At 62.2% G+C, this 24,038-nt stretch overlaps 2 protein-coding genes across 5 annotated transcripts; one reads left to right on the top strand and one right to left on the bottom strand.

Annotated features, from left to right (window-relative positions):
* Nucleotides 1-644: 644 nt before the first annotated feature.
* On the top strand, nucleotides 645-14,861 carry PSD (pleckstrin and Sec7 domain containing). Of its 4 annotated transcripts, none has more exons than XM_062214709.1 (17): nucleotides 645-708; nucleotides 1,931-2,667; nucleotides 2,921-3,023; nucleotides 3,457-3,817; nucleotides 4,437-4,874; nucleotides 5,969-6,163; nucleotides 6,325-6,405; nucleotides 6,596-6,708; nucleotides 7,157-7,215; nucleotides 7,326-7,415; nucleotides 10,813-10,856; nucleotides 13,044-13,234; nucleotides 13,323-13,393; nucleotides 13,471-13,628; nucleotides 13,802-13,946; nucleotides 14,060-14,203; nucleotides 14,618-14,861. In XM_062214709.1, the coding sequence occupies exons 2-17, from the start codon at nucleotides 2,014-2,016 to the stop codon at nucleotides 14,846-14,848; spliced, it is 3,078 nt and encodes a 1,025-aa protein (XP_062070693.1). In that variant the 5' UTR covers nucleotides 645-708; nucleotides 1,931-2,013; the 3' UTR covers nucleotides 14,849-14,861. The 4 variants fall into 4 exon arrangements, with proteins under 4 accessions (XP_062070693.1, XP_062070692.1, XP_062070694.1 ...); XM_062214708.1 differs by having other exon boundaries at nucleotides 650-708; nucleotides 1,529-2,667; XM_062214710.1 differs by lacking the exons at nucleotides 645-708; nucleotides 2,921-3,023 and having other exon boundaries at nucleotides 1,450-2,667; nucleotides 3,438-3,817.
* A 672-nt stretch (nucleotides 14,862-15,533) lies between these two features.
* Nucleotides 15,534-23,835, bottom strand: NFKB2 (nuclear factor kappa B subunit 2). The gene is made up of 23 exons (XM_062213933.1): nucleotides 23,735-23,835; nucleotides 22,698-22,790; nucleotides 22,374-22,455; nucleotides 22,219-22,259; nucleotides 21,928-22,026; nucleotides 21,697-21,848; nucleotides 21,351-21,457; nucleotides 21,110-21,268; nucleotides 20,163-20,267; nucleotides 19,977-20,062; nucleotides 19,761-19,899; nucleotides 19,472-19,600; nucleotides 19,151-19,357; nucleotides 18,911-19,052; nucleotides 17,706-17,820; nucleotides 17,394-17,607; nucleotides 17,063-17,232; nucleotides 16,852-16,954; nucleotides 16,575-16,726; nucleotides 16,415-16,484; nucleotides 16,066-16,238; nucleotides 15,882-15,993; nucleotides 15,534-15,792 (listed from the first exon to the last, which is right to left on the bottom strand). Exons 2-23 carry the CDS (start codon nucleotides 22,716-22,718, stop codon nucleotides 15,671-15,673), a joined length of 2,700 nt encoding a protein of 899 aa, XP_062069917.1. The 5' UTR covers nucleotides 22,719-22,790; nucleotides 23,735-23,835; the 3' UTR covers nucleotides 15,534-15,670.
* Nucleotides 23,836-24,038: the final 203 nt, after the last annotated feature.

Genomic DNA, 24,038 nt, shown 5'->3' on the forward strand with positions numbered 1-24,038 from the left:
TGGGCGGACGGGACGCCTAACTCGGGCAGCAAGGAAGTTCTTCTTGAAGTCTGACTTAGCATCCGTCCTACTGCGTTCCGGGCGTGTGGTCGGGGCTGGGACCTCCGGGTTGAGACTCAGAATCCCGGAGGGTTCGAGGCGCTGTTGCCTGCACCTCCTCCCAGAGGCGGCCGTCTCCCGGATTTAGGGGGCGGGTCCAGCCTCACCCGTACGGGGTGCCTGGCGCGGCCGCGTGCTCGTGGGGGCGGGGGCGCGTGTGGCATGTAACAGGTCATGTGGCAGCCTCCGAGGGACACGCGTGGGGTCTGGAGCGGGCCACGCGTGTGCAGCTGGGCCCGACGAGCGGTTCAGGGGGCGGTGGACGACAGGGACGTGGACTTGAGCGGGGCGGGGCTCATGAGGATCTGGGGAACAGAAGCAGGGGTTCCAATCGCCCTCCCCCTCAACTGGGGCGGGTCTTAGGTTGGCGGGAGAGCCCAGCGGGGACCTAGCGACGACGGGGGCTGGCAGCCTCCGGGACTCGGGACCCTGGGAGAGGGCGGGGTGGGGGGTGGGGATTAGCGTTGCCTGAGTGGCGTGCATCGGGGGAGGAGGAGGGACTGAGAGGCGGGCGGGCCTGGAGCGAGCGGGAGCCGCGCTGCCTTCACAGCTGAGCTGGGCCCAGCCTCTCCCCTGCCTCTCCTCGGTCCCAGCTCCCGGCGAGCAGCGGTGAGTACAGAGGTGGCTCTGCTGAGTGAGGACTGCACAGGGGATGCCCTGGGCCCCCGCTGAGCTTCAGGAACCTGCCTGGCAGGATTGCTGCTCCCGACCTCTGCCCCTACCCTGCCTTGCCCCCAGAAGCCCTATTACCCCTCTGATGGCCCTCTCGGGCTGGACAAGATCCGTTAGCCACCCCGGGGAAGGCAGCAGGAAAGGGATTCGGGGCAGTTTTCCCTGCCAGAGACTCGGTGACAGGTGGGAGGGGGGAGGGGAGGGTGTGTGTCCATGCCTGAGTCTGTGTGTAAATGGTAAATGTCCCTCTTTATAGCTGGGGGTGGGGGGCTGTGACCAGTAGGTTTCTGCATGTGCCTGATCTACCTGTGTCTGTGGGTAGTGAGAGGCTGTGTGTAGGTTTGTGTGCCTCTTTGTGTGTTCCTGTTTGTTGATGGTGTGTGTGTGTGTGTGTGTAAGACAAGTATGCGCCTTCCCATTACACACATATTTGTTATGACTGTGAGTGCATGAGGGTGTGTCATTGAGCAGTGTGTCTGCACCCGTGTGTGCCAGGGTGTTGCCTATGACTGTGTATAACTGTATCCCGACATGTTGGTCCTTATGTGTGTGTGCACGTGTGTGTGCATGCATGTTTGTAGCTGGATGTGTATCCATTCGCACCTGTGTAGTGAACAAGAATGTTCCTTTCCCATGCAGCAAGTATGGGGTGGGGACGGGGTGGGGGGCTGCTGTTCAGGCCTCCCTCCCCATCCCCCGTGCCTTCAACCCATCCCCGTCCCTAGATAACCCCTGTTCCTCCTCCCTCTCCTTCCAGGAGGCCTGAGTCCCCCACCACCACTCAGGGAGGAGAGGGAGCTACAGGGGGCCCACGGCTGTATGCAAGTGACATTCCTGATCAGAGGGTGGGGTTGCAGCTTCCCTCACAGCAGAAGTAGCTCTACAGTGCCAGGGGACTCTGGGCTCCCTCAACTTCTGAACTGGCTTCCTCTCTCCTCCCAGGCAGGACAGGAACCAGGGGCCTGTGGGGTGGATCATATTGTTTTCTCAGGCCTCCGTGGAAGTAGCCCCCAGGGGTGGGGTCTCTAGGCCTGTGTTCCCAGTGGGGGCTAGGTCCCTGGTACTCGGAGGCTCCAGCCAGCGTTCCCCTCCCTGTTTGTGCTTTCCTGCCCACCTAACTCCCTAGCACTTCACCCCTTGCTCCCTTCCTCTCTTACAGGCCTGTCTGAAGAGCATGCAGCCCCCTCACTCCCCGCCTGGCTTCGCCATCCCTGCCCCCCCAGCCTGACCCCCGGCCCCAGCATGGCCCAGGGTGCCATGCGCTTCTGCTCGGAAGGCGACTGTGCCATCTCCCCACCACGATGCCCTCGCCGCTGGCTCCCGGAAGGCCCAGTGCCCCAGAGCCCCCCCGCCAGCATGTATGGCAGCACAGGCTCTCTGCTTCGGCGAGTAGCAGGTCCAGGTCCCCGAGGCCGGGAACTGGGACGTATGACAGCACCCTGTACACCTCTGCGTGGGCCCCCCTCACCCCGTGTGGCTCCCTCGCCCTGGGCACCCTCTTCACCCACTGGGCAGCCTCCACCAGGGGCCCGGAGCTCCGTGGTCATCTTCCGCTTTGTGGAGAAGGCCAGTGTGAGGCCACTGAATGGGCTACCGGCTCCAGGAGGCTTGAGTCGGAGCTGGGACCTGGGCGGAGTTTCTCCTCCCAGACCCACCCTAGCCCTTGGGCCTGGCTCCAACCGGAAGTTTCGGCTGGAGGCATCCACATCAGACCCCCTCCCAGCTGGACGAAGCTCAGCCCTTCCTGGCAGCCGGGACGCTGTCCGGGGGCCATCAGTTGCATCCCAGATTGGGGCAGATGGCCTCTACTCCTCTCTCCCCAATGGCCTGGGGGGGCCCCCTGAGCACCTGGCCACGCTCTTCCGAGGACCTGCTGACACTGGATTCCTGAACCAGGTATACAAGCTCCCTTGGACTCCCAGTGAAGAGGCAAGGATTGGGTCCCTGTCTGGCTTGGGTGTGTCTGCTCCATTCTGAATCCTTTAATTTGTCCTAAATCTGTCTCTTTCGTGCCCTTTGTGCTGTCCCTGTGTCTCTGGACCTCCTTCTCTTACATGTTTTTATGTCTGTTTCTGTCCCATATTCTTGTGTCCTTTTATGTTTGGCTCTATCTCCGGGTGCTTGTGTCTCTCCTCCCTGCTTGGCTCAGGGGGACACCTGGCCCTCCCCCTGGGAAGTCTCCTCTCGTGCCCAGAGAATCGCTCGAGCCAAATGGGAATTCTTCTATGGCTCCTTGGACCCCCCCAGCTCAGGTAAGGCTTGGAACTGAAGTGAGGTGAACAGGGCAGGGTCTTCCCCTTGGCAACCCCTCAAACCTTCCCCAAATGGACCCTGGGCTCCTGAGGCAGCTAATGCCTCTCCAGGCCTCAGTCTGCCCATCTGTGTTATGGTGCAGCCTGGAGGACAGGGGCCAGGCTAGGCACCAGGGGTAGCAGGTGGTAGAGAGTAGGAATGATGAGACACCAGGGGTCAGTCCTTGGAGAGGCCCAGGAGGCTGGTCTCCCTCAGGCTCCTCGGAGCTGTCCGGCATGAACTTGGTTTGAATAAGCTAACTTTGTAGTGGGGGTGGGGGGTGGAGAATGGCGGCTAGACTGTGAAAGAACTTCCTGCCCATGTGAGCAGAGCAGGATCAGGATGGGGGCCAACACCGCTGACCTCCTGCCCAGTTGCCTATGCATACCACAGGTGCTAAGCCCCCAGAGCAGGCCCCCCCATCCGCAGCTGGGGCGGGCGCAGGGCAGAGCTCTGGGGTGTCTGTGGGGCGAGCAGCCAAGTGCTCCGAGACGGACCTGGACACGGTGCCCCTGAGGTGCTACCGCGAGACTGACATCGATGAGGTGCTGGCCGAGCGGGAGGAGGCTGATTCCGCCATCGAGAGCCAGCCGAGCTCTGAGCGCCTGCCTGGCACTGCCCGCCTGCCTGCCCCACGTCCTGGCCCATGCCTGGGCCCTGGTTCCAGCTTGGGCAGTGGCGATGAGGATGAAGATGAGGCAGGCGGGGAAGAGGATGTGGACGACGAGGTGTTTGAAGCCTCAGAGGGGGCCCGGTGAGTGGGGGAATGGAAGGGACAGGGGCTTGCTCCTTCCTGCTGACCCAGAGGTAGTGCTGGGGTCAAAAGGGACCAAGGACAAGATGAGAGTGGAGCAGGGGGTGCTGGCAGGGCAGTTGTTGGGAGCAAGAGTTTGAGACAGAGGCCTCCAGCCTGGCAGGGCTCTGGAGATGGAGGAGCACCCACAAGAGCCCTGGAGGGTTGGGGGCAGCCAGGACAGGGGAGACAGGGGTTGGGGGCAGAGTCAGAGGCCAGAGGCCAGAATGCAGCCAGGAGAAATGGGTTCTGGCACGAGGGTGGGGAGCATGTCTCTGTCTCACACCCCACGGCAGCATGGAGCCTCATCTCCTAAGATGTTACCAGAAATAGAAATGGGATGGCAGGAGGGAAGCGGATCAGGGGAAAGGAGAAGAAAGGGAGATTAGCAAAGAGGGAGGGAGGGAGGGAGGGATTGGGCGCTGGGGACGGCTAGGGCTGAATGGCTTCTCAGGGGGTGAGCAGCCTCTGAAAAGGGGGTGATAACCTCCTTGACAGAGTCAGTCTGTGAATTCAATGAAATCCTGCCCAAGACTTGTGCTCTGGGCCTCTGACCGGAGATTTCTCCCTGCCTTTGCAGGCCAGGGAGCCAGATGCCTCACTCTGGGCCTCTCAAGTCACCTGTGCCCTTTCTTCCTGGGACCAGCCCCTCAGCGGATGGGCCTGACTCTTTTAGTTGTGTGTTTGAAGCCATCCTGGAGTCACACCGGGCCAAGGGCACCTCCTGCACCAGCCTCGCCTCGCTGGAGGCCTTGGCCTCACCTGGCCCAACCCAGAGCCCCTTCTTCACCTTTGAGCTGCCTCCCCAACCCCCTGCCCCCCGGCCCGACCCACCTGCTCGTGCCCCACTTGCCCCTCTTGAACCGGATTCTGGTACCAGCTCCGCTGCTGATGGTCCTTGGACACAGAGAGGGGAGGAGGAGGCAGAGCCGGGAACCAAGCTGGTCCCGGGGAGGGAGCCCCCTAGTCCCTGCCACTCGGAGGACAGCCTTGGGCCGGGGGCAGCACCCCTTGGCAGGTGAGTAATCCTTCAGGCCCCAGGCACAGCTGATTAAAGGGGCAGCTCCTGAACGTGGGGATGCAGTTCGCATTCCTGATCCCTTGGTAGAGATAGCCAGGGGATGTGGATGCCTGTTTTGCCATTGGCTGTTGGGGGAGCCCCTCACAGAAACCCCCTGGTCTCAGATTCACTGATCCGAGAAACCGTGATTCAGAATTGAGGATTCCCCAGGACCATCCTCCTTTCTCTCCTGGAGGGCCCCTGGCACTAGGCAGTCTCCAAGCCGCTTGGAATTCTTGTGATCTTATCCTCACCCAGCCTGGAGGCTTCTCCAAAGACGCAGCCACCAGCCTCTGCCATCTCCCCCCTCTCGTGGCACCCGCCCCCCCACCCAGTCAGGCGTCTCTCACCCTGCTCCAGGAAGTCCTTTCGCAGCCTAACCTTTCTGCTCTTCCCTCTTGCAAGCTACCCTCTCAGTCATGGAAGCCATGGCAACAGGAGGGGGTGGCCAGGGAGACTGGGTTGCCTAGCAACCAGGAGTTTCCGGCCTCTGTCTGTGGGGTGACAGGTGGCTTTAGGAGTAGAGCAGCTGGGGTGGGAAGGGTAGGAGAAGAAAGGGAATTGGGGGTACACCCTGACCTCCATCATCGTGGCCCCAGAGTCTGCTGCTTTGTGGGTAGATGGAAGCACAAAGGAGAGACTTCTTTCCCTGAAAGGCAGGGCCTGGGAAGACTTGGGAGCAGGAGGAGAAGTGCTCTCACATCTTTGCCTGACCGTTCAGCATTCCTCGCCTGCACCCCCCTTCCCACCCTTGCCCATTTGCTCCATGTGAGGATGGGGACTCTATACCTAACAACAAACTTAGGAGCTTTGGGGGGTGCAGCCAGCACTCTTATGGCAGAAAGATGGATGTGGTTAGATTTGAAGCAGGACTTCCTTCCATAGAAAGGACTGAGGATGGAATAGGCTGATGGACAGAACCTGTACCATTATCTTGCCCTGGAGAAAAAAATGCTTTGCCCATGGCCCTCTCTCCCCTTCTCTGTCTTATGGGTCTGGAGACAGAGAGAGGGTCTGGATGGGCTTTGAGGGCTGGTGTTCCACCCTGGCAGCGAAACACCTCTGAACCCGCTGGTGTCTGACTCGGACTCAGAGCTGGACAGCACAGAGCGGCTGGCTCTGGGGAGCACAGACACCTTGTCCAACGGGCAGAAAGCGGACCTGGAGGCCGCGCAGCGCCTAGCCAAGAGGCTGTACCGACTAGACGGCTTCAGGAAGGCCGACGTGGCCCGGCACCTTGGCAAGAAGTAAAGCCACCAGGCTGGCACGGAGGAGGGGGTGGAGGGGACGCATCCTGGGGCATCGCCTCCACATCTTCTCCATCGAATGCCCCCATGTCTCTAGGCGACCCCCCCATCCCTTGACGCCTCCCCTTGAGACCCCACTTGTCTCTCTGCCCCACCTATAGCAATGACTTCAGCAAACTGGTGGCTGGCGAGTACCTCAAGTTCTTTGTCTTCACGGGCATGACGCTGGATCAGGCTCTCAGGTGGGTGGTAAGTGCTGTGAGAACAGCCCCTGCTCTCCAGGCTTGGTGGGCAGGGCCCCAGCTGTGCTTCCTTTGAGCCCCCTCTGTCCACGCTAACATCGCCCTCTTCAAGCTGGGCATGGCCAAGGGCCAGGGCTGCCTGCAAAGTGGCCTTGGGTGGGGATGAGTGCTTCCTCTTCCTCCCTCCCAGGGTGTTTCTGAAAGAGCTGGCCTTAATGGGCGAGACCCAGGAACGGGAGCGTGTGCTGGCCCACTTCTCCCAGCGATACTTCCAGTGCAATCCGGAAGCCCTGTCCTCAGAGGGTGAGAGGGTGGGAAGCAGGGTGGTCTTGTGGGGTCACTGAGGCTGCTGGGCTGGGCACAGGAGTAGGAGCATGCTTGTAAGCACGTGACCATGCATGTGTGCAGATGGTGCTGTCTACACGGATGTTGCTGGAACTTTCCCTGTAGGCAGGTCAAGAGTGCGCTGTGAAGAGGCAGGTGCCAATGCGTTTGTGCACAGCTGTCCTGCAGACAATGCTTGGCTTGCGTGGGGCTCAGAGACACTCTGGGAGCCAGGGAAGGGAAGCTGAGAAGAGGCAGGGGTCCTTCCTGAGGGATCTGTTAGAAAGGAGGTCTCGGCTGGCCAGGGTTCACTTAGGTTAAGGTGTTGCTGTGGGCCAAAGGGAGTTTCAAAAGCGGATGGGCTAGAGCCGGGGGTGGGGGGTAGGAGGAGTTGGGGGGGCCAGGCTGAACGCCCGCTCTTCCCTAGACGGCGCCCACACGCTGACCTGCGCCCTCATGCTACTCAACACCGATCTCCATGGTCACGTGAGTGGGGGCGGGCGGGCGCTAGGAAGACAGACCCCGGTGCGGAGACTTCTTCAAGGCCTGGGAGGCCCCGGGGCCCCAGGTTCACAGGCCTCTGCTGCCTCCCTTAGAACATCGGGAAACGCATGACCTGCGGAGACTTCATCGGGAACCTGGAGGGCCTCAACGATGGAGGCGACTTCCCCAGGGAGCTGCTCAAGGTGGGGGCGGCGCAGGGAGAAGCGGCCGGAGGGGAGGCTGGAGGACCCAGGCGGCGGCTGACTCGGAGGGAGGGGCGGGGTGGGGCTCGCTGGCCCCCGGCTCTCGTGACTCAGCCTGGGGACCGCCCCCTCTCCCTGCCCCCACACGCGGCGCTCCCGGAACCTGCGCACGCGCGTGCAGTCGCGGCGGCGCGCGGCGGGGGAGGGGAGCCGGAGGCCCCCGACCCCGCTCTGGCCTCGGGCGGCTGCCAGTCTTGGCATTGCCGTCCACAGGCACACCGCGGCCCACCCCAGGGTGTACAGCCACAAAGACCTAACTGCGCCGCTGCGCTGCAGGGACCCCGGAGGTGGAGGGGCCTGAGAGGGACAAAGGCTCTTCCGAAGTCTCGGGCTCGAGCTGGGCCCAGAGCCCGGGTGTCAGGCGCCGGGGTGGGCGGGCCCTCCAGGGGTCAGAGACACAGGGACTGGTGCGGACCCCGAGGGGAGCAGGGCGCGACCCTCCGCGGAGCACTCCTCCCTGGCCAGCAGTGTTTCATCCAGAGAGGTCTGGGCCCACCTGAAGAAACCCCCAGGGTTGAAAGGAAGGGGCTGTGGGCGCCCACACACAAGAAACTGTACAGGACGACCCCGAGCGGGGCAGTGGCTTGGGGGTGTACCGAGAGCTAGGTTGTCCGCGAGTTGGGGTGTGTGCTTGGGTTGAGCTGCGTCGGTGACAAGGGGTCGGCGCAGCGAGGGTTTGAATGGCGGGCTGTGCTCGTGCGTTACTGAGGGCTGGTGATTCCGTGCGCGTGCGAGCCGGCGCCGCTGGGTGTTTGTGTGTTGGGGTGGACATCTCGAATTGGCTGGCTGGCTGATGACAGAAGCCGGTGAGTAAGGTGTGTGTGAGTTAAAGGTTGTAAAGTGCGAGGTGTGCATCTGAATTTGTAGGGCCTGTGGCTTGGGGTGCGTGTGCGGCGCGTCTGATTAGTTGGGGCGTATTCCTGAGAGGGGGGGTGTATGTACACGGGCGTTTCAGGGTACCTGCGGGTGGGCTGCGGGGAGCCAGAGCTGTTCCGTGGCTGTGTTCATCCAGCCCCGCGCACCCTCTGCCTCGGCGGAGGGGAAAACGCCGTGGGGAGTCGGTCCGATCCTTCCGCTAGCCCCCCCACCCCCACCCCTTCCACCCCGAGGAACCGGGAGCCAGCTCCTGGCCCCGGGGACAGCCCGGGCCGAGCGTCTCCCGTGCCCCCTGCCAGTGTCCCCAGGGCCGCCCACCCGCGCAAAAGCGCCCCCACTGGCCTCCCCGCCCCTCCCCGCGGCGGCGCGCCGAGGGCCCCCTCGCTGCCGGGCGCCTCCGTTGTGCGCCGTCCCCGCCCCCAGCCCGCGCCCTCCCCTCGCCGCCGGCGCCCCCCCTCCCCTCGCGCCGAGCTGCAGAGCAGACCGCGCCGCCGCCGCCGCGCGCTCCGTGCGTCGGTGGGAGCCGGCCGGGCCGGGCCGCGCCGCTCGCGCCGGCTGTCGGGGGAGCCGTCCGCGGGCCGTCCGGGCGGTCCGGGGGCGGAGGGCGGGCGGGGGCATGGCCGGCGGCCGCGGCGCGCCGGCCGGGCCAGCATGATCGGCGTCAACAGCATCCACAGCAGCGCCGGGCGGCTGCGCTCGCGCTCGCTGTGCTCCGTGCGCTACGGGCGCACCCACCGCGGCGCGGAGACCCTGTGCTACGGCTGGCCGCAGCGCTCGCGCAGCCTCAAGCCCGTGCTCTACACCGACCTGGTGGTCAGCCGTCTGCAGAGCCGCAAGAAGAAAAAGGCGGTGAGGGCGTTGGGGCCGCTGCCCACGCCAGGCTCGCGGGCGGCAGAGGGGGGCGGCTGGAGAGGGGCGCGGGGAGCGGCAAAGCTGAGGTGGCCATCGGTGGGGCGGAGGGGGAGCCCAGCAGGGGTAGAGCTCGTGGGCAGCCAGAGGTGGGCATGGGCTGACCGGGGAGGGGGGCGGGAGGACACAGACCCCTTGAGCCCAGGTGTGCCTAACAAACCGAAGAGTTTGGGTGAGAAAAAGGGATTTCTAGCTGGGACAGCTGGGAGCGTGACACTAGGGGCTCAGGGCCTTGTAAGGAAGGTGTGGCTGTGGGCCAGAGGGCTTGAGCCGGTGCAGGCACGGAGTAGCAGGCTGGAGACAGGGCTTGCAGGTTGTCTTGGTGGCCACTTCGGCTTCCTGGCCAGAGTGGAGCAAGTGAGCGTTCAGGGTGTGAGCTGTGCTGGGTTTGGCCAGGTCTGTGTGTGCTGAGAAACTGTGTTGATTAGCATGGGTTGTGCTGTGCGGGGGCCGGAGGCTGTGGGGTGTACCCACCCCCAGACAGGGTGTGCTCAGTGGGAAGCTGGCTAACCTTGTGGCTGAGCACGGCTGTGGGCATTGGGAGAGTCGCCGATCGCGGTGTGTTGGAGAGTGTGGGGGTGCTGTGTCCCATCACGGGGACGGCACCGACGTCACCACTGCACCCAGCTCACATGCAGGCAGCATCACACGCCACACACTTAGCCCAACACGCACATGCTGGGGACACACCCACTCACAGACAGGCTGTTGGCAGCACCCCCACAGTCAGAGGCACTGGCATGGACCCATGTGCCAGACCACTTCCAGGAAGAGGGGTAGTCCGCACCACTCCTGGAGCCTATTCTCTGCTTCCGCCACAGCAAGGCCCCAAATGTGCCCCAGGCCAACTGTACGGAGGAGAGCTGATTGGCACAGGCGCCTCCGGCAGGGTTGGGGTGGGAGCTGAAACCCTTGTATCTTAGACTGCTGTTCCGGAGTGTGCACGTGGGCAGGAGGGGGACCACCGTGGCATTTAGCTTGGTGGCAGAGGCCTGAGCTTGTCAGCCATCAGGGTGTGTTCTCTACGGGCCGAGGACAGAGCTGAGAGGGGGTTCCCTATCCTATCCTGGGGCCTCAGTTTCCCCATGCACTCTGTGTGGGTTTATCATGTGGGAAGGGCACATAGTTAGGGCATGGAAGTTCTTCAGCCAGCGCTTCTGCATTCCCCCTGGGACCGTGCTTCTCCTGCCCAGGAGCTGAGTGGGATAACCCCTTAATAACAATACAAAGAATAGCAACCACCGTTACCTGTGCGTCAGCCACTGCCAGGGTGCCCTGTGCTAGCTGCTTCCCCCCCCCACGTGTTGCTGCGTTCATTCCTGCCCACAGGTACCTGGCCCAAGTCCTGCGTTCCGGGGGTGTTCTGGGGGCCTGCATCTTAGGACTCCACTCCTCAGCCAGTGCTTTCAGTCGTTCTAATCTGCTGCCCCTCCCTCTTAGTTCTCTTTCCTCTCCCAGGTTGGGAGGGAGGGCTCTGAGCTCTGACGTCGGGGTACATGGTGGACTTCTTCCCAGGACTGACCCACACCCCTGATTTGTCTCCCCTCCCCAGGCCTTATACAGCTCCATCAAGAATGAAAAGTTGCAGTGGGCCATGTGAGTCCTGGGCCCATGTGGTGGGGTTAGGGATGAGGATGGGGCATGGGGTAGGGGTTGCCCAGGGAGGCCCCGAGTCCTGGGGCTGTCGGGAAGGCTAGGTGGGTGAGGCTGCCTCACATCCTTCTTTGGTGATGCCTGCCTGGGCTTAGGGCTGTGTTTTGTCTCTAGCGGTTGTTATGACAAGCTGGGTTGGGACTGGGGGCAGGGAGGCCCCTGGCAGCCCTAGTCTCTGGAGGCAGGGTGCTGACCAGTGACGCAGGAGGCCTCCCTCAGGTCCTAGAGATCCCAGATGTCACAGAACGAGGAACCATATTCTCTGCTTGGCAGCTCCCAGGAGAGACAGGGAGGCGCAGGATAAGTCTCGGAAGAATCCAGTCTGAGGAGGAGGGTCAGTTTCAGCCTTGAGGGCTCCGGTCTGAGGGCAGAGTCCTCCTTTAAGCACCCAGAGATCACTCAGGCTGCAGCCATCTGCTGAGTCCAGCGGCTGTGCGGTTTAACCGGAAGCCCCCAGGCTTTGAGTGAGGAGGAGGCAGAGTCCAGGGTTGGCGGGGGGGGGGGGGGGGGTCAGGAAAGGCTTTTTGGAGGACTGGGACTGAGGCAAGTCTTGAAGTGGAAGCACTGGGAGAGAAAAGGCTGAGCTGGCAGAGGTGTGGTAACTGGAATGAGTGTCATGGGGGAGCAGGAGGAAGCAGGCCTGGCTGGGATCAGGAGTGCGAGGAGGACAACATCGCTGGGGACATAGGATAGGATTCATGTGGGGGGCAACAGACAGCTCCTTTTGTTTTATTTTTTAAAGATTTATTTATTTATTTGAAAGAGTTACAGAGGGGGAGAGATGGCGAGAGAGTGATCTTCCGTTTGCTGGTTCACACCCCAGATGGCTGCATCAGCCAGGGTTGAACCAGGGTGAAGCTAAGACACAGTTTTGTCTGGGTCTCCCACATGGGTGCAGGGGCCCAAACACTTAGGCCATCTTCCGCTGTTTTCCCAGGCCATTAGCAGGGAGCTGGATTGGAAGTAGAACAGCTAGGACTCAAAATGGCACCCATATGGGACACTGGCATCACAGGAATTGGCTTTATCCAATACACTACAATGCCCACCCCTACTGCAGGTTCTTGAGCAAGGGAGTAACAAGATAGAATCCAACTTTTTAAATTATTTATTTAAAAAATGTTATTTTTTAAGATGTTATTTATTTATTGGAAAGGCAGAGTTACAGGGAGGCTGGAGAGAGAGAAAGGTCTTCCATCCACTGGTTCACTCCCCAAATGGCTGCAATGGCTGGAGCTGAGCCAAGCCAAAGCCAGGAGCCAGGAACTTCTTCCAGGTCTCCCCCATGGGTGCAGGGGCCCAAGGAGTTGGGCCGTCTTCTATTGCTTTCCCAGCCATAGCAAAGCTAGATCGGAAGTGGAGCAGCCAAGACTCAAACCCGCTCTCATATAGGATGCTGGCACTGCAGCTGGTGGCTTTAACCATTATGCCACAGTGCCCCCCCCCCCCCCCCCCCTTTATTTTAAAGTCAGAATTAGAGAGCGCGCGCGAAGGCTCTTCTATCTACTGGTTCACTCTCCAATTGGCCGAAACAGCTGGGGGTGGGCCAGGCCAAATCCAGGTGCTGCTTCTGAGTCTCCCTCGTGGGTGCAGGGCCCAGGCACTTGGGCCATCCTCCACTGCTCGCCCAGGTGCTTTAGCAGGGAGCTGGATTAGAAGTGGAGTAGCCAGGTTCTGAACCAGCCTTCACATGGGATGCTGGCGTCACAGGTGGAGGCTTAACTTGCAATGCTACAGCACTGGCCCCAAATCCAGGTTTTTTTTTTTTAACCTGACAGCTATCAGGGCCTGGAAACCAGGAGATGTACTGAGGGAGCTGTTAGGAAGCTATGCTTTTCTCGTGCCACCATTTAGTCATCAGGTTATGCGCAAAGCCTGGTGCTGGGTGTGGTTGAGACAGAGCAGCGTCAGCCATGTGTCTGTGTTGCAGAAGGCTGCGTGCAGGAGTGGAGAGGAGGGGCTTGCTGGGAGAGACCGTTGTGGCCCCACTCTACAGCGCTCTCTGAGGGAGGGCTGTACTGTGAAGGGGGAGCCTCAGATTGAGGGGCTCCCCAGCGCCTCCACACAGGTCGGGATTGAAGGGGGCTGTGGCTGCATGGCCAGCCCCCTCTGAGGCTATCTCACCTGCAGAGACGAGGAGGAGCTGCGACGCTCTCTGTCTGAGTTGGCCGACCCCAACCCCAAGGTCATCAAGCGGGTCAGCGGGGGCAGCGGCAGCAGCTCCAGCCCTTTCCTGGACTTGACTCCCGAGCCGGGCGCTGCCGTCTACAAGCACGGGGCCCTGGTGCGAAAGGTGCACGCAGACCCTGACTGCAGGAAGAGTACGTGGCCAGGCCCGGAGGAGGACCTGGGGGCTGGGTGGGAGCGGGCCTGTGCCCGGTCCCCCTGACCTGTTTCCCTCCCCTCCAGCACCTCGGGGCAAGCGGGGCTGGAAGAGCTTCCACGGAATCCTCAAGGGCATGATCCTCTACCTGCAGAAGGTGCGGGCGGGCCGTGTTCTTTGGGCTGGGGAGTGGGTGGGCTGGAGGGGCCAGGACAAGACGGGCACCCCCTGCAGGAGGAGTACCAGCCTGGCAAGGCCCTTTCAGAGGTGGAGCTCAAGAATGCCATCAGCATCCACCACGCCCTGGCCACACGCGCCAGTGACTACAGCAAGAGGCCCCACGTCTTCTACCTGCGCACAGCGGACTGGCGCGTCTTCCTCTTTCAGGCCCCGTGAGTGCCCTCCTCCTCCTGCCCCTCCCAGGCCCTCGTGCCCCCTCCCATCCTGCTCCCTCCCTTTGTCCCTGGATGGCCTCGTTCCTCCCCAGGCCACACCCTGGTCCAGGACTGCCATTTCTGGACACAGACCCTGCCCAGGTTCCACGGGGCTGCGCTGTCTTCCCCAGGAGCCTGGAGCAGATGCAGTCCTGGATCACTCGCATCAATGTGGTGGCTGCCATGTTCTCTGCACCTCCCTTCCCAGCTGCTGTTAGCTCCCAGAAAAAGTTCAGCCGCCCCCTGCTGCCCAGCGCTGCCACCCGCCTCTCCCAGGTAGGTAACCCCAGTTGGGCACACCTAGTGGCTTTGGAGCACCTTTTAAAAATTTTTACACATATGCGGTATGGGCTCCAGGGACCTTGACCATGCTCCCCTCTGGCTGCTAGGAGGAGCAGGTGCGGACCCACGAGGCCAAGCTGAAGGCCATGGCAAGTGAGCTGCGGGAGCACCGGGCTGCCCAGCAGGGCAAGAAAGCCCGCGGCAAGGAGGCTGACGAGCAGCGGCAGAAGGAGGCCTACCTGGAGTTTGAGGTAAACCTTCCTGCCCGGGCCCTGTCTCCCACACGAGCTCAGACTGGGGCTAGGGCACGGGCCTGAGTGAAGGCAGCGGGGTGGCTGTGGGCAGGCTGCCTAATCTCTCCGAGCTGCGGTTTCCTCTCCTGTAGAACGGAGCTGACCTGCCACACCCACCAGGGTCCTGAAATGAGAGATCTGCCAGGTGCTTCGTTTTCCTAGTTCCACCAAAGCTCAGGAGGTGTTAGCCCCGGGGGACCACAGAGGGTCTCCAACCTGCTAGGGGATCATCTCACAGTCCTTGGGGCTTTAGGGGATCCAGAGGTGGGCAGGCACCTGCCATCTAGCCTGCTTGGCGCCCCTCCCTGGTCCAGGGGCAGTGGCATGGGCAGGTGTGGAGGGCGCCCCACAGTCTCTGCCCCTCTGCCCCAGAAATCCCGCTACGGCACCTACGCTGCGCTGCTTCGGATCAAGCTGAAGGCAGCGGCCGAAGAGCTGGATGCGGTCGAGGCAGCGCTGACCCAGGCCGGGTGCGCCGAGGACGGACTCCCTCCTTCTCACTCCAGTCCCTCCCTGCAGCCCAACCCTTCCAGCCAGCCCCGGGCTCAGCGTCACAGCTCCGAGCCTCGGGCAGGGGCAGGCAGTGGGCGGTGGAAGCCCTGAGCTGGGGGTGGGAGCGTTGTGGGGGGGCGGTGCCTGCTGGGCACCTGCATGACATGGCCCTGCCTGAGCCTGGGCCGGCTGCGGGCCACCCGTGCAGGCCTCCTGGCCAGGGCCCGACCGCGCCGGACGCGGTGTCCGGGGCAGGGCAGGGCTGGGGCATGGGCCTCAGGAGCCAAGTCTGAGGGCCCCTCCGAACCCCCTTTTTGTGATAATGTTTTGCACTTTTTCGTACAGGGTGGGTGGGGGTGGGAGGGGCCAATGCCCTTGAACTTTTGATGCTTTTTTTTTTTTTTTTTTTGGTGGGGGAGGCCTGACGACGTTTCCGCTTTCTGCTGAGACTACCCCCACCCTGACACCAGCAGTCCCCCTCCGTCCTGGGGTCTGGCTCAGGCAGAGGCCAGGAGTGGGGCTGAGCTGGTTCCCCCCGCCCTTCCTCCCCAAGGGCTCACCCTCTTTCCAGAGGCGGAGGAAGGGAGTCCACGCCAAGGCCCTGTTCATGGGCTCGGGCAGCCCGGCCTGCTCCCCTTCCTGCCAGTGGGCCCTGCCCTTTGTACAGCCTCCGCCCCCATTAAAACTGCTCGGAATTGCTGGCTGGGCCGCCGCCGCCGCCTCTTGTCTGCAGTGCTGGCTCAGGGCCAGGGCAGGTAGCTGGTTCCAGGGTTCCAAGGCACATCGGACACGGCCGTGAGTTGGGAAGGGGGCCCTCCCCTTCCCATGAGAATCCTTTATTTGCCCTGAGGGGTAGGCACGGAGTGTTAAATAAGATTTGGCACAGGTGGGGCACTGTACAGAGGGGCCGGGGTCTGGTGGGAGGGTGGCAGTTCAGTGCACCTGAGGCTGGGGGTGCCCATGGCAGAGACCTCCCGGTGGCTCAGGGGGCAGGCCCAGCTTCTCGGCCTCCTGCTCCACAGACTGGCTCCCGTATGCACTGTCTTCCTTCACCTCTGCCGGGGGTGAAAGGAGAAGAGGAGTCAGGGCCCCAGACCTCCCACCCTCTAAGCCTGAGTCCGCCTGCCGGGTGGGCCTCCTTTACCTGTGCTGGGCAGTTTGTCCCGGGTCTCGGGACCCCTTAGCAGCCTCACTCCTTCCTCCAGACCCATGTCAGACAGGGCCTCCAGCAGACCCGCCAAGTCCCCACCAGCCAGCTGTGGACAGGAAGAGGCGTGAGGTGGAGTTGGGGCCCTGGGGCTGGGGCAGGGTGCAGGCCCGTGACCCACCTTGTAACTGCGCAGGAGGCTGCCGCTGGGGGATGCAGTCTTCCTGTAGGTGTCCACCAGGCTGCGCAGCCCCAGCCGCTCCGCCAGCTCGGCCCAGCTGCCCTGGGCTTCGGGCCTGTCCAGCAGCTGCTCCAGGTTCTGTAGAGCTGTATCCCCAAGGGACAGCCCTGGCCCTTAGGGGGACCCACAGACATGTCAGATGCTCCAGAGATGGGCAGAGACAGAGACACGTGGACCATGCCTTTCTGTCAGTGACCTGACAGCCAAGGCAGACGGGGCCACTGGGAGCTAAGAATGGAGGAAGGGGACCCGCAGAGGTGGCGTCTGGGAGTAGCTGATGAGACCTCACCTGCAGGGCTGGGCGGGGTCAGGGGCGGCTCCACGGCGCTCTGAGCAGCATTAAGCAGCAAGGTCTTCACCTGGGGGGCACAGCTCAGACTACTTCCCACCCCCTGCCCCCCAGCCCAAGAGACTGTGCCCTGCTCATTCTAGTCCCAGGCTGGTCTCACCTTAGTGCTGCGAGTGAGGTCAAGAGGTGTGTGGCCCCGGAAGCTGCTTCGGGTGTCCCTCTCGGGCCCCTCGGAGTCGGAGTCACTCCCGGAGGTGGGCGGCGAGGGCAGTGGGCAGAGGGGCTCCTCGTTCTCCGCATGGATGTCAGCACCTGGTGAGGGGAGGCCGTGATGAAGGGGCCATGGGGCCCACCTGGAGGAATGGGAAGTAGGGGCGCTGGGGAACACCCCTTTTCCGCCCCCATCCTATTCCTATGTCCGTAAGGGCAAAACTGACCAGCCTTTAGGAGAAGGCGGGTGAGGGTTGGGGACCCCAGTCCAGCTGCAAGGTGTAGCGGCGTGTTTCCCGCGAAGGTGCGGGCATTCACGTTGGCATGGAGCTGTGGGGTGCAAGGGAGCAGCTGACCACAGTACAGTCTGATTGGCTGCCTCCTCCCACACACCTTTCACCTTTCTTGGTCCCACTCCTTCACAACCCTCAGTCCCACCTTGGTGACCAGGTGGGTGACCAACCCCAACTCTTCCAGCTCGGTGGCCAGGTGCAAGGCTGTTCGGCCCCCCTGCCGCTCTGCTGCCTCCACTTCAGCCCCACTGTCCACCAGCAGATCCAGGCACTTGGGGCTTCGGGCATGGACCGCCAGGTGTACTGGGTACAGTCCTAGGGATACAACATACTCAGTAGCTGCGACTGCAGGATGGCTCCTAGACCAGTCCCGCCCAGTTGGTCTCCATAACTCCTGTCCACTCTGTGCACCTCCCAGATACCCTTCCTGATCCCAGACCCTGCCCCTGCCCCCAGTCGTGGGGTAGAGAACTCACCCTCGAAGTCAGGCATGTGTAACAGTTGGGACACAGCAGGAGCTCCACTGCACAGCAGCGCACGGAGCAGGTCAGGGGCTCCAGCACCTGCCCGCAGTGCCAGGTGCACAGCCGAGTCTCCATGCCGATCCAGGAGTGCTGGGTCTGCACCCACCTGCAGCAGGAAGCTCACCACCCTGGTCTGCCCAGTGATCACTGCCAGGTGCAGGGGTGTCTGGGGACAAAGGCAGGGTGAACTAGGCCTGTCCTTGGTTTGGACCCTTTAGCTTTCTAACCCCTATCCCTGCCCCCTCACCAGTAGGTGTCCCTCACCTGGTGTAGGTGGTTGGTGAGGTTGACGACACCAAGGTGTTGGGCATGGTAGATGACATGGGCGATTTGTTCAATGACACTGGTCTGCCCGTGGATGATAGCCAGGTGTAGCGGCCTAGGGGTTGAGGAGTAAGACTAGACTAGCAAGCCCAGCCACTTAGAGCACCCTCCACCCTCCAACCTCACTGCCTCCAGTCTCCCTCCCTGGGGCTTGCTGAACCCAGAATGTCTCCAGGGGCACATTTTATTTTTTAATAAGCTTATCTTAAAATTATTTGAAATACAGAGAGAGATTATCCATTTACTGGTTCACTCCCCAAAAATGCCCAAAAAAGCCACGGTTGGGCCAGGCCAAGACCAGGAGCCAGTAATCTAATGAGGGTCTCTGACATGGGTGGCAGGGATCCGGGAGTACCTTAGCAGGAAGCTGGAGCAGAAGCAGTGCTGGGACTTAAATCCAGGGACTCTGCTCTAGGATGTGGGCATCCTAACCGCTGCACCAAAAACCTGCCTTCCTCTCCCCCGAACCTTTTAAAGTTAATTAGGGGCAGGAGTTACAGAGCGGTAGGTTAGGCTGCTGCTTGGGGCACCTGGCCACATCCCCTGCTGGAGTGCCGGTTCGAGTCCTAGCTACTCTGCTTCCTTTCAAGCTTCCTGCAAGTGCACCTGGGAGTCAGCAGATGACAGCTCAGGTACTTGGGTCCCTGCAGCCCTCATGACAAACCTGGAGTTCCTGGCTCCCAGCCAGCCCTGGCTGTTGCAGCCATTTAGAGAGTGAACAAAGATTTGTACTCTGCCCTTCAACTAAGTAAAGTTTAAAATTAACTGAGAGGCACAGCGAGAGAGTGAGCTCCTATCTTCTGGTTTGTTCTTGGCTGGGCTGGAACCAGGAACTAGGAACTCAGTCCAGATCTCCCATGTGGGTGGGAGGCACCCAATCACTCAAGCCATCACCACTGCCTCCCAGAGTGCATTAGCAGGAAGCTTTTTTTCGGGGGGAGAACACACACACAAGCTTTGGAGGGACACTGTGTCCCCTTCACCAAACAATGTGGAGAGCCTTAGCAACTTGAATAGAACTAATAAATGGTAGATCTGGACTTGAGACCGGCCCTTCCATCTCCTGAGTCCGGCTCTTTATAGGTCCCTTTCTTGTCCCAACCCCAAGACTTGAGCTCCCAGCTTCAGCCACTCTCCCCGCCTACGTGTCTCCATTCTCGTCCTGCGCCGTCAGCAGGTGGCGCTGCCCCGCCAGCAGCGAGCGTGCGTCCGCTGTGATGCCGTAGTCCAGCAAGGCTCTCGCGCTGCGCTGCGCCAGGCCGAACAGGCGTGCGTTGTACTCCCGCGCTGGGGGGGGGGGGGGGGCGAGAGGGGGCGGCAGGCGCGTGGGTACAGGCTAGTTTCTCAGCACCCGAGTCCCAGCCGCCCGGATTCTGAGGCTATACCTCGCTGCAGCATCTCGGGGGCCTGTGCTTCCCTGGGCTGCGCGGCTTGCTCCCCGGCTTCCGTGGCTTGCTCCCCGGCATCCACGCCAGGCGCCGAGGCGGCCATCTGCGCCCCGCCCCCGCCTCCTGGGTAGCAGCCCATTGGGGCTGCGCCCGACTGGTAGGGGCTGTAGGCCAAGGAGGAGGGGAAAAAGCCGAGGCTGCTCCCTGTGGGTACAGAGAGGACTGTGGGGAACCGGCCAGGATTCGCCCGGATTTCTTCCCCCGCAACTTCCCCGCACCCCTCCCTCCTCCAGCCCGCTTCCAGCCGCCAGCACTCACCTCCTCCTCCTGCTCCTCCATAGCCCCCAGCGGAGCCCCCTGAGCCTCCGCCCATGTGGGAGCCACCGCCGAAGGGCTGGGAGAAGGTGGGCAAGGCCTTTCTCCGCTTGCGCTGCACCTCCTCCTTGTCTGGGGGCAGAGAGGAACAGGGTGTTAAAACCCCTGCTCCTGGGGTCATGCCTCCGGGCCCTTCCTCCCGCGGGCTCCTCTCGCCCACGTCCTGGGGCCCTCCTCCCCTGCCTGGGCTCACGGGTCCCCTGATCTGGTCCTCGGGGCCCCCCAGCCCCACCTTCCACCAGCGGGTAGTAGGTGAACTGCTTGGAGTCGGAGACGTCTCCTCCGCGCTTGCGCTTCAGCTGCAGGAACACGGTCACCGGCCGCTCGATCTTCATCTTGTGATAGGGGGGTGTCCTGAACACAATGGCGTACTGGGGCAGGGGGCAGAGAGTGTCAGTGTGGTCTCTGCCCACCCCAGCCCCCAGCCCCGGCTCTCGCTCCTGGGTACCTGTTTGTGAACATCTGTGGGAGAGAAGTCCCCAAAGGCCTGCCATCCATTCTCATCATCCTCATAAAAGCGAACCTCGATGTCATCTGTGGGGAAGACTGGAGCTTGCTAGCAGCTCCTGGTGGGGCCTCCAGGCCCCCGTCTTAGGCCCGTTGTCCCTGGCTCCCAGCCTGGGCTCCAGCTCACCTTTCTGCACCTTGTCACACAGCAGGTACACTTCATCTCCACCCCGCACAGAGCCTGCTGTCTTGTCCATTCGAGAAATCTTCAAGTTTGAAGCCCCAGGAGACTCTAGGAGGGCGGGATATGCGTTCGTTGAGAGGCCAGAATAATACTTTACACTTTAGGGAGCCAGCTACTCTATATGAGGGCATTCCAAAAAGTTCGAGGAAAAATGGAATTAAAAACTAGTTTATTTGGGTGCACATATTTTGAAATCCACATAAATAAGGGAGGTTTTCAAAAAGCCCTCATGGAGGGGCTGGCGTTGTGGCGCAGCGGGTTAAAGCCCTGGCTTGAAGTGTCGGCATCCCATATGGGCGCTGGTTCTAGTCCCAGCTGCTCCTCTTCTGATCCAGCTCTCTGCTATGGCCTGCGAAAGCAGTAGAAGATGGCCCAAGTCCTTGGGCCCCTGCACCCACATGGGAGACCTGGAAGAAGCTCCTGGCTCCTGGCTTTGGGTCAGCGCAGTTCCGGCTGTTGAAGCCATCTAGGGAGTGAACTAGCGCATGGGAGACCTCTCTCTGTCTCTACCTCTCTCTGTAACTCTGCCATTCAAGTAAGTAAAATAATAAATAAATCCTTTAAAAAAAAAAGCTCATGGAAAATGTATATTATGGAAAAATCATGCATGGATTTCAAGTTATTTTTTGCAGCAAAATCGTCTCATTTAATTCCATTTCCATGACCTTTTTGAAGTACATTCATATTCATTACCTCAACAACCCTGGGAGGTACAGGAATTACTAATATTCTCACTTACCAAAGACAGAGCCGTACTCAGGGGGGAAGTGACCTGCTAAAAATCACTCAGCGTGCGTGTGGCAGGCCCAGGTTCAACCCCAGGTCTGCCTGACCCCACAGCTCGCGGGTGCCCCTTGCGTCCCCTCTGACCCCCAGGCCTGCATACTCACTGCTGTCGTGGATGGGCTGGGAGATAACGGGTTTCAGGGGCAGCGAGAAGGAGCCGTCGCTGGCCCGAAGGAAGGCCGAGAAGCGCAGCCGGACAATGCTCAGGTCCATCACCTTCTTCAGCTCCTTGGCCTCCTGCTCCAGCTCTCGCCTCTCAGCCTCTGGGCAGCGGGCACACGAGTGACCCCTGGGCTCCTCCTGCATCCCAGCACCCTGCCTCCCACGACTTCCCTGTCCCCATACCTGTAAGGCCCTGGGGCCTGGACAGGAGCCGCTGCCTCTGAAGCTTTTGTATCATAATCTCCATCATGTTCTTCTTGGTCACGTGTAGGACACCCAGGTTGTTAAACCTGGGGAAGAGGGGAAGTCAGGTTGTTGCCGTGCAGCCCTTTCTTCCTGAGTGCGCTCCCCCCACCAGGCTCCACGCAGCCCTGCCTCAAGGCAGCTGTTCCGGTTTTCACTTGGGTCCTTGGGTTCTGGGCCCTACCTCTCTCCCCTTAGTCAGGTGCTAAGCTCAGAGGTGGGCTGGGGTGCAGGATGGTAGACAATGGGAGCATCCCATGGGGGGCCACAGGCAGGGGGCACCTACTGGGCAGTCATGTCCTTGGGCCCCACGGACACGGCGCAGATCCCCAGATCCGAGCACTGCTTGCCCACCAGGCTGTGGGCATGAGCACGAGGCGGGTCGCTGTGTGTCACCAGGTCCACTTCAATCTTGGCCGGTCCCTCGTAGTTACAGATCTGGGAGGGGCAGGGGGTGTCGTGAACGCCCCTGGACGTGCTGTCTCCTAGCCCACCCTCCCCCATCATCCTGGCTCACCTTGACAGTGGGGTAGGTCTTCCGGCCCTTCTCACTGGAGGCACCGGGCAGCCCTCCGTGGGAGGGGCCTTCACAGCCATATCGAAATCTGAATCCTCGCTGAAAGTCATAGCACAGCAACATTGTGATCAGGAGAGACCACCCCAGCCAGCCACACCCCCGGCCCGCAGTGACCACGGTGACTGGTAGTGTCCACTGGGAACCACAGCCAGGCCGACCACCCACCCCGTAGCAGCCTTGTTGGACACACTCCTCCCCCGCCACCCTCCCCCACCCCTTGTGCTCACTCACCTGCTTTGGCTGTTCCACAATCACCAGGTAGGGGCCGTCATCTGGGGACAGAGGGGCCTTGCTGAGCCAGGCTTTCCTGGCCCATCCCCCAGGCAGGACACATGCGCTCCCTCCTCCCTCCCTGTAAGGCCAGGTGGGGTTGGGGGCTTACTGACCTGTCTCCGGGGCTGGCTCCTTGGGTTCCACAATGGAGGGGTCAAATTTGAACCCTTCGTATTCGATGATGCCATCCAGGCCCTGGTTTGGAGGCAGAAGGGGGGGGCGGGCGGAGGAGGTGGGGCAGCCGATTCGGAGCCACCTCCGGAGCCCTCCCCCCTCCCTCCTCCCCAGGTCCAAGAGAAAGCCCTTTTGGAAGCAGAGTTTGCAGACTGACAGATGGACAGGCTGATAGGCAGGTTGAGATCATCTGAGGGCGCACAGGTGGAGGGAGGGCAATTGCAGGCGAGCGGCCGGCTGCAGGGCCCCGCGGCGTGACTCACTGGGTCGTAGCAACTCTCCATGTCTCTGGGCTAGGCCCGGCTCAGCGTGGTGGCTCCGGCCGGGTTCTGCTTCCCAGAGTTTCAGGCGCCCGCCTAAGGTGGGGGGGAGTGGCGAAGGGAAGGGGGACAGATCAGGACGGGGTGGGCAGGAGGGGGGGGTCCAGACTCGAGCTGGGGTCCGAGCTCCTCCAGCCGCCCGTCCGGGTGTGGCGGGCGAGATCCGGCGGAGGGCGAGATCCGGCGCTGGGCTGGGCCGGGGAAGGGGCAGAAAGTTAGAGCTGCTCAGGAAAGTCCCGAAAATACCAGGGGGGCGGGGCCGGAGGGGGAGGGCCTGGAAATGACGCCCTGGCCCCGCCCCCGCGGCGGGTGGGGCGGGAGGCCCCGGCCAGCCGCGCCCGCCGCCGCTCGGCGGGCACCTGGGCGCGGGGAGTCGGGGAGGGCCCGGTGGGCCTCCGCCCCGCTCCTAGCTCCCGGGCCGAGTCGGCACCGGAGGGTCTTTCGCCGCTGGGGCAGCCTCGCCGTACGGGGCCGGGGCCGCCCCTCGCCCGCCTCCCCTCCCCCGGCCTGGAGCAACCTTGGGATTTTCTGCCGGGAGGGAGGCCACGGCTGATTCACCCCGGGGGCTTTTGGGGGGACATTCCTGCTGTCGGAGGCCTCCTCTGAGTGCTCTGTAGGCGGGGTGGCGTGGGGGAGCTCTTCCCAGCGGCTGGCCCCGGGGTTCTTCCCCGAGAACGCGATTCTGGGGCCGCGGGGCGAGGGAAAACGGTCTCCGTGGGGTGGGCGTCTCGACATCTCGACTGCAGTAGGTTCCCGCCCCGCACGCCCCCGCCTCCGTCCTCCCCCTAGTGCCGCGGTGCGTGTGCACGTGAGCGTGTCTGTGTGCGGGTGCGTCGCGGGCTTCAGCGTGGGAACCGCGGGGAGGCACCGGCGCACAGGCGAGCGTGTCGGTGTTCGCACGCCGGCGTTGGCGCAGGTGCACGGACGGGGCTGCGGACGGGTACCCGCTGCTGTGCGCGCTCCGCGTCCCGGCCACTCACCGTGTCGGCGGCTCTGGTTCCGGGTTCTGTCCAGGTCCAACCCGCCTCAGACGGGTCGCGACGCCTCTCCAGCCACCGGGGCCCCAGCCGGGAAAGCCCCTTTTCGGCCCCCCGGAGGGGGGAATTCCCGTGACGTTTCCGTGCGTCACGCCCCGGGCCCTTTGTCATTGGCTGAAAGTTTCAGTCTGGGACTGGCGCAGCCAACCGGGAGCGATTCAGGTGCCTCCGTTCGTGGGGAAAAGTTCGCGCGGGGCGGGAAGTGGGGATGACCGTCAGCGTGGCGCGAGCTGTGGTCTCGGGGCCG

This window comes from Lepus europaeus, chromosome 17, assembly GCF_033115175.1.
Source record: "Lepus europaeus isolate LE1 chromosome 17, mLepTim1.pri, whole genome shotgun sequence".
NCBI classification, from domain to species: domain Eukaryota; kingdom Metazoa; phylum Chordata; class Mammalia; order Lagomorpha; family Leporidae; genus Lepus; species Lepus europaeus.